This window comes from Egretta garzetta, unplaced genomic scaffold (genome assembly GCF_000687185.1).
Source record: "Egretta garzetta isolate BGI_Z169 unplaced genomic scaffold, ASM68718v1 scaffold125, whole genome shotgun sequence".
Classification (NCBI taxonomy): Eukaryota; Metazoa; Chordata; class Aves; order Pelecaniformes; family Ardeidae; genus Egretta; species Egretta garzetta.
The window spans coordinates 708657-717583 of NW_009259877.1; the positions used below are offsets into that span (position 1 = coordinate 708657).

Sequence of the window (8927 nt, forward strand, 5' to 3'; positions counted from 1 at the left end):
ATGAAATAAAGGTTTAGTTAGGTGTGCCTGACATAGTAGGAATATTTTTTGATGCTTAAAGAAACAGGTTGAAATGACTGTTCCAGACAGCATTCAGGTCATTAAGTTGTGAAAATGTCGAAGCAATTAGGGTCATATAATCAAAGTCTAATGAGGAGTCTGAATTAACACTTTTCATCATCGGTGAATTATCTGAAATGAATTTGAAAATATACTTTTTAGTGCTTCTTCCACACCGACTGAAATATGTTCATGTCTTGCTCTGTAAAGACTTAACTCCTGAAACGAAGGAACAGTTGTTTTTCTACTTCTCATATTTTTGGGTGAAGAACCTCTACCTCCTCCCAACATAAATGGAAGCAAACTAGGTTTAAACATTTAAAAAGATATAAAGGTTTATTAAATGAATCCAGATTTGACAGATATTACATAAATTAAAGAGCAATAAAATTTTACTAGGGTTTATGTACAGATCACAGTGATTTTCATTGTGCAATGAGGGCTGACTTTGTAACTTTGAACAGTACTTACACATGTGAGCTACAACAAGCAACCGGCAACATACAACATTAGTCCAAGTTAACCTCACAAGTCTAGCAGTTCAAACAGATTATGCAGTACACAAATGCCTGCTACCACTATCACTACTTACTACACAACAGAGTATTTATAAAGCAGTCAAGGTTTGCCATAGAAAAGTGCAAAACATGGAAAGTCTGTACATAGTACAGTAAAAAAAGGATCATGCTACAGTCATTGAAAGCTGAAAAATAATTCTATAGCATAGGAAGCACTGTGTCACAACTCTTCTGAATGGCAAGCAGATGGGCTGAGGAACAGCCATATCTTAATTGCTTTCAAAACTGCAAAATCCCTGTTCATCCATTTAAACATAGTTTAGTACCTATATTTTGATCAATTAACAATGACTTTCTACAGTGGAAGATCACATTAGTTAAAGCTCAGTAGCACACATATTCATTGATCAAGCTAATTTACAGGAAAATCTACAGCATGTTCTCCATTGAAATCATGAAGCATTTATATCATTTGGTTACAAGGCAATTGAGTTTACAATGCACGTTTATCACTTAAAACCTCAAATTGGGCAATTAAAAATATATATATATATAAAAAACTCAAAAATAAAGGTTGTTTTTTAATGTTTAACATTCTTGTTCATCGAAGCAGAATACCAAAGGCCTATGGGCTCTTGCAAGAAAACAGTCCTTATGCAACAGTCTATACGCAAAAACACATGTTAACAGAAGCAACCATAATAAAAGGAACTTCAGAGAATACCATACTTGAATAGAAAATAAAAAAAGTGTTCTAGTCTGCATAAAAAACCCCATAAAGCCAGAGTCCTTAGTGCAGTGTGTATCCGGGGACTTCTGCATGAGCACTCAGACAGAACTACGTTAGTGGGCCGCAAAGCCCAGCAAAGGGTTAAAATAAAACAGACTCACTTGTGCAAATAAATAAAATGGGCAGGTAATAACAGCTCATTAAGTCCAAGACTATAGGGAAAAATAACTGATCACTTAAAATAATGCTTCAAAAATGATTGGGGTTGGTTATTTTTTATTTAACAATTTTAATAAAAAAAAAATTGAAAGTAGTTTTGTACTAGAAAGCATGTAGACGAGGTCAGTAGTTAGGCGTATGTACACATGGCTCTGGAAACAATGTAAAGTCAATGGACAAGCATTAATAAGATTGTAATAGTTTCTTTAGTCTCTATCATAATGAGTGTCAGTGCATCCACTGCCAGCAATGGATAAAATTCATAAAAAGAAAATCCACTGTCTCCTGTTGTTCAAGCATTCAAAACTTCTAACCACCAATGCGGCACATTAGTCAAATGCAACTTCATTTCCTCAGCTTTGAAGACTTCAACACAGTGCAGTTTTTAAATTTGAAAAAAAACCCTAAAAAACAACAAAAAAACCCCCACCCCCAAAAACCAAGCACACTTGCTTGTTGCAGTATGTACATTTTTAAATAAGAAACTGGTTTTGCAGTACTCAGATTCCACCAAATACTGTAAGCTTACACATTAAAAAACCCCCTCAACTGTACCTGCTCTCCTTAGACAGACAGCTGTGTTTTGTGTGCTTCAGTTTTTCCCGATTGATTTGGAATAACCAATTCCACAGATACAAATACAGTGGACCAGATTCCTTTTTTTCAATAGACTAAGGTATTTTTACCAGGTTAAAATGATAATTTTCTACGGATTCTCCTGTATTTCATTACACATTCTTACACAGTATTTACTGAGTTGCAGATGGTGCCATCAACTTGTGGCACTTGCATAATATTAAGAAGACACTGCAATGTTCCAGAATTACCACTCTGAAGTATCCTGATTTTATTACACATCGTATGTTTTTGCAAAACATTATATTATGCAATCTTAAAGTTAGACTTGCTTTGTGAAGAAATAGACCTAATACCCTAGAAACTGCAAGTTCTAAACAGCACTTCTGTGTGGTTTAGACCTAAACAAAAGAGAATGGAAGTGACGAGGAGACTCCAGCTGCAGCTGTCATAAAATTAAAAACACGGTAATTTCATTAGTGATTACTAGAATGTCTACTTCATAAGCATTCAGGATTTAGTTCAGAAAAATTAGTATTTGGCCTACATTGCTTATGGCATTTTAGATGCAAAACGTGGAGAGCAGTTTGTGGGAGAAACTGTTTGCATGATCTACTTAAGCAGTTTTATGGAGAGCCATCAGTCATAGTAGTAGAACTCCAGTGAGCTGATGTGTTTTTGAAAAAAAAGCATTTTTGGCCTAAATATCATAATTTCACTAAAAGTTATCTAAAACCACAACATTTGAAAGAATGTATTTACTTTCTGAAAATCAAAGCACTTCAAAAATCAATTTCCCTATATTAACACAAGTATCATAATATGGAACATGAAAAAAAAACTAAAAAAAACCCCTCCTGACTTGTAAACAAGCTACCTTCATATCTATGTGTATTCATATACCTAGATCATACATATGCACATACTGATATTTGGTGCTACTTAAAATGAAGCAGTATTGCACATACTTCCTAAATACAGTGTACTTAAGCTGCTAGAAAGATGTTAGTACTGGATGAAAAAAGAGACTCCTTACACCTAAGGTTTGAACTCTGTACATAAGGAATTCCTGACAGCAGAGAGTTTAGGACATTTCCAAAAGCAGAAGCAGAAAAGTCAGGCTCTTATATATATATTCAGTCTTCCCTCTGGTATTCTGAAGGGCCAAGCATTCAACAACTACTTAAAAAATGAAAAAAAGTCTGTTATGGCTCACGCTTTACATTTGGAGAAGACAGCAAGCTTGAGAGAACAACTCCTGGAAGAGCCAGTTAGAGCCCTTTTATCAGTATGCACTGAATTGCATGCTTACAGAGAGTCTTCATGTGAGGAATCTCATTTCAGACAGTGTATAATCACTCAATAACCTGGTTTGTAAAGACACATCACTGTAACAGAACTTCATAAATTAACCATTAAGATGCATCTTAATCAAGAATAAAACGTGCCCTTGTCTTTCTGCTTTCAAGTACTATGGTTGCAAGTGTGAGGCATTGGAAATTTTAGGTACAAATCTTTTTTAAAACTTAATTCTTTTTATTTTTTACAAAGAATTATAAAATGTATATAAGATGATGAAAAACTCATTTATCCTTTTAAGATTTTTATTCCTAGAGAACTTCTTGAAAAACATTATTTGAAAAATAAAAATCATAGACTCTGCAAAGTACAAAAATTTACATCTTTGCACAGTTCCTGTGCTTTAGTTGTATTGTATTCATTATATACATATATACTAATTTGTGCTTTTAATTACACAAGTTTAGTATAAACTTATAAAATTAAGTCTATGAGTTAACTATGCAAAAAGGATCTGGGAATAGCAGGAAACTTAACTAAACCATAAGTTAAAAAAAAATCCTAAAATATACCATTTTAGTGAGTCTACTTCAGAGTAGACTACCAATATTACAATTTACTAATGTCAAATGTTTACAGCAAAAAATTCTTGCCTGCCTCCAACTCTTTAGATATTTATTATATACTAATACGCATATCTGAATGCAGTGTCATTCTTATCCACAAAGAAAGTCTTCATTTACATATGAATTCAATTTTTCTTCAGACTTGCTCTTAGCACTTCAATTTCCTTCCAGTTTCTAAGACAAAGAATAACGAAAAAGGAACAGAAAATACAATGTGAAGCATGTGATTTGAATAACAAGTATCAACCTACCAGTTACAAGACAGAATCCAGGGTATAGAGTTAATCTGACAATCTTATTCCTCTAACTAAAGTCTTAATTCTGAATATGTCTTGCATTCAAGAACAACCACCTTTCCTTATCTGTCAAATCAATCTAGATATTTGCTTTTAACACATTATTTAAAAACTTTTAAGGACAGAAGGACTTAATTATCTCTAGGCAAATAACTATTCAGCACTGTAGAACAGTAAAGCCTGTGAGATAATTTGTCTTTGTCATTCCATAAGCCTTCTTTACAATATTTTATTTCAACAGTTCAATTATACTATCTATTACTGTGATTCATATTGTTTTTACAAGCTGTAAGGAAGTATTAATCACTGTTATGAATCAGAAGATGTAATTTCTGCATACGGCTCTTACTGACAGACCTGCAATGTTTTGAAGAGGACTCCTGACATTTGGACATACCTCGTCCAGTGTAGATGTCGCATTCAGAAGTTCTTGAAAATTTCTAGATCTTTAGGTGGTACTGGAGGCGTCTTGTTCCAATCATCTTCAGGATAAGCTTCAAAATTGGAAGTATCCCCATCATTGGATACTTTTGGTACTATGGGAGGCTAGTCAGAACAAACAACAAACTTTAGTATAGTTTCCTCGATGAGCAAGAAATTCTCCAACAAATTCTGTAGAAGACTGACTAAACAAAAGGGATATGTTTTTTAAAAAGTTCACCTTTTTCGCCAATAATGAATAGCATGAGAGACAAGCTTGCAGCAACACAGACATTTTCCAACCCACTCTGTATTACGGTTAAATATCATGGTTAAGAGACACCTATAATACAGATACCTATTTTATTTAGCACTCAATTTCTAGCTGCTTTGTGGACTGAACTACTGCAAAAGATCATTACAACTAAGTTTCCAGGCACATGGCATTACAGCATTATTTGCCACTTTCCTTCCTTACTCCTTCCCTCTTCTATGTTCTATGAGCAACAAGGAATATAATCACATTAGGTTCCTTCCAACTAAGAAAGAGTCTTGATAGCAGCGTGGGTAACTGCTTTCTACTTGAAGGAAAAAAGGCCCCTCCTCTCTTCATTGCTTTCAAGGAGATGGATTGCTTTTAAGGAGGTTGAAATCATTAGTGATTGCCTCACATTACCTACTATGCTTAGCAATAAATTCAAGCAGGTAAAGAAATTCCTGCACTGTAAAAACTCATTTCCCAAGGATGTCTGCAAAAGCATCTTAATTCAAATGGATGTTTTTAAGGAAACTTGGAGGTGCCAAGAGCAGTATCTATTTTCTATTTCTTTCCTCAGAAGATCATTTGAATTTATAGCATTGCCCACCAGCTTTCACAGTACCTGTAGTTTTTCCTTGTCTTGGCATCGAGATTACTCTGCCCTTCTAGCTATAGGCTGAGAGATAAAGCTCCTTTCTGGAACATTTCATTAACTGCAGGTGTTAATGTAGGGCAAACCCCTTCTCTTCTCTCGAGGGACATTTACCTCTCTACCCCTTTCTCAGTAACAGAGAGCCTAACTATTGTCATGAGTCCAACAAAACACTTCAGGATGAGAAAACCTTATGGATGATCACCAAACGGGCTAGTAGAAGTCATACCACAGACAGAACTATAAAGTACAGCAAAGTGTTATTCTGCACTCCTCAGAAAGATTTGAAATCTGCCTTCTACTAGCTCTGAGATCTTATCTGATCTTTTGGGCTCCTCAGTTTGAAACAATGCCATCAGCAGGTTTTCAATGGGAAAGAAAGGGTCCTGAGGGACGGTACTTCTAAGCTTCAGCCAAAAGCAAACTCCTACCTTTGCAATGTGGCAGTCACAGTGCACTGCCCAGATGCTTAAGAAAATGTGCAGAATCTGCTCTGCTCCAGAGAACTATCTGCTCCACTGTGTGTAATGCCTGGTACCCCCACCTCCCTATACTCATTTCGGTCGGAAAACCAGTTTTGCAAAGTGACAAACACAAAGAGAAAAAGAAAAAAAAAAAAAAAAAAAGAGGGAAAGAAAAATCCTCTATTTTAGGTTAAAAAAATTATTTTCTCTTTTTCAGCCATTACTCTTGTCTGTATAATACTGATATTTAAGATCTTATCAGGACCGCAAATCAATGCTTCATTTGTACAATAGGCCAATTCACACTTTTTACAGGGAAAATGTATCCCTTATTTCATATTTTCAGTCTCTTCTTCAGTATGAAGTAGAGTGAGATTGTGAAAACTAATTCTGAAGAATATGGCTGCCTCTAGAAATAATGAAGTAAATTTCCAACCCAATTTGTGTCCTTGCTCTGAAGTATAATTAAGCAGCATCTCATCTTCTAAGAGCTTAACATAACCAGCACAAAGATTAAGAAACAAGTCTTGGATTCATAACAATCTGAATGTCACAGTGACTTTTTTTTTAAATAAAAATACAACATAAGGGATGTTTGGACTTGAAACACTTGATTTGTACCTCGCATTCAGTTTTTAATACTAATTGCTTGTTATTTATTTGGAAATGCAGTAGGTAGTCAAACTTTAAATGTTTATGAAATATTATCATCCAATTTGTGTTATTTGCAGATTTGTATGACCAGAATTTACAGTAAATAATTTGAAAAATGTGACTTCATTACAATAGATCTACATAAAACATCAAATGGGAGTAGTAATTCTTACCAAAAAAAAAAACCCAAACCAAAAAACCAAACCCCAACCCCACACACATTTAAAACAATGTAAACTTTTTTTTAAAAAAAAAAGTCACCTACAGCTTTGTATTAGGATGTTGTCTACAAACCCCCCCAAAAATTTAATCTGTACTTGACTGACTGCGTATGGCAACCTATGTTACTGAAAATCATTGCTGTAAGAAATTGTACTAGCTAGAATTTTGAAAAAGGAAAGAAGGAATGGAGTTTTACTTCCAAAGGACTTTAAAAAGCATTTTGCAGTGTTGATAGCTTTTGCAAACATTTGCCCTCAAATAATACCAGAATTCAGTGCTGTTAATAAATGTTGGAATTACATTCATAAATCCTTCTCTCTCACCTTCCCTATTCCTCCTACTCCCATATGCTTTACATTTTGTTAAAGCATTTACCTGAATTGAACTTGGCACAAAAATTTAAAGCCCAGAGTAAAATACTTGCACAGATACAAATGGAGGGGGGGGGGGGGGGTAAAAAAAAAAAAAAAAAAAAAAAAAAAAAAAAAAAAAATCAATCCAACAAACCACGAATCCTCCCCACCCCCCCCAAACAACAAATACTTACAAAACCTTAAAACTGAACATTAAATGTTGCACTAAGTAAGCAAAACAAAGCGTGGATTTTTTGTTAAGACATTTCGTATATAGACAAAAACGTAAGTAGACATTCACATAATTAATTCTTCAGTGTAAAAGGGCAAAAATACATGTAATTACTGATGTGTGCTCACACACATGTAACAGGCAACAAAACCATAACAGATCAGCTTAAACGAACAATGATTTCTTGCTGTGATGTCTTATACAGAATATACCTTTAGCCTCCTTTGAGGTACAGCATCCCAATCTATAGACCTGAACCATCGATGTCTCTTCACATCATCTGCTCCATTCTTTAAAGAAAAAAAATCAAAATAAATATTTAGTAAGTTATATGAATGCCAAACCATGTATTTCATCATAAGAACTGTGGTATCAAGGCAAATTAATGGTCCATCCAACCTTTTTTATTTTCTCGGGTGCTAATCATTAAAAGATTCTACAGGATAAATTCATAGTGTTATTTCCCTAGCAGATCCTGAGTTCCAGGAATAAGATCCAATTTTATTTCTTTTTTTAGCAGCATTCTTCTGACACAAGGGAGATCACAAATAGGCTTTAAAATACCCACAAAACCGTTCACTGCAGTTCTATTCACTTCTGATTTTTCCAACATTTTAGAGAATGCCTCTAATTCAGATCTACTTTCTAAGTCTTACACTAATGAAAAAAAACAAAAACCTGAGGGTTGACGGTGTCTTAAAAATCGTATCTGGGAAGCACATAGTTCTATCAAATATTACAGACATTTAGTGACGACAACAAGAGGTTCTCAGTACTGTTACAGAAGTATATATATATATATATATAAACCCATTTGTTTTCATTTTAAATATATGGTTAAAGGCATATTTGTCCTGTAAGAATTATTCTCCCTGGGCTGACTGTTTTGATTATGTACATAAATAATAAAAATGTCTCCCCCCTCCCTTCTCCTTCCCTGCTCCCCTCCCCCCCGGATGAAGCTTGGTTCAAGCACAGATTCATGCTCAAAGCATAAAGCGCTGGGGAAAACCAGCTGGTCCTCTGTCTCAGGCCTGATCACAGCAAAGTTTTAATGCACAGCACTCAGGTTCCTACCACATGCAGCTCCGTGGAATGAAGCATACCACACATTTGGTTTTTTTCAGATGCATACAGGGTGGGACTATCCATGCTCATATCCAAAGAGGCAACAAGGACAGTAATTTATTACCTAGTTCCCTCATAAGCAGATCTGATTGCTTCACCAGAAAATACCCAATGGGATTTAAATCTTTTTAAATCAACTATGATTATGGAAAAGGATCAGACTTAAGATCTACCACTCCCACCCCAAATCCTGCTTGTAATTACATTTTTAATTTTGAC

General features: G+C 34.8%; 1 protein-coding gene across 2 annotated transcripts in view; it reads right to left on the reverse strand.

Annotated features, from left to right (window-relative positions):
- Window positions 1-415: 415 nt before the first annotated feature.
- Window positions 416-8927, reverse strand: part of PRKX (protein kinase X-linked) — a 30697-nt gene continuing 22185 nt past the window's right edge. For both annotated transcript variants that reach the window (XM_035895663.1, XM_035895662.1), the window contains 3 exons: window positions 7793-7870; window positions 4722-4870; window positions 416-4202 (listed from right to left, as the gene is read on the reverse strand). In XM_035895663.1, coding sequence (XP_035751556.1) covers window positions 4745-4870; window positions 7793-7870 — 204 coding nt within the window. In that variant the 3' untranslated portion in view covers window positions 416-4202; window positions 4722-4744. The remainder of the gene's footprint in view (window positions 4203-4721; window positions 4871-7792; window positions 7871-8927) is intronic.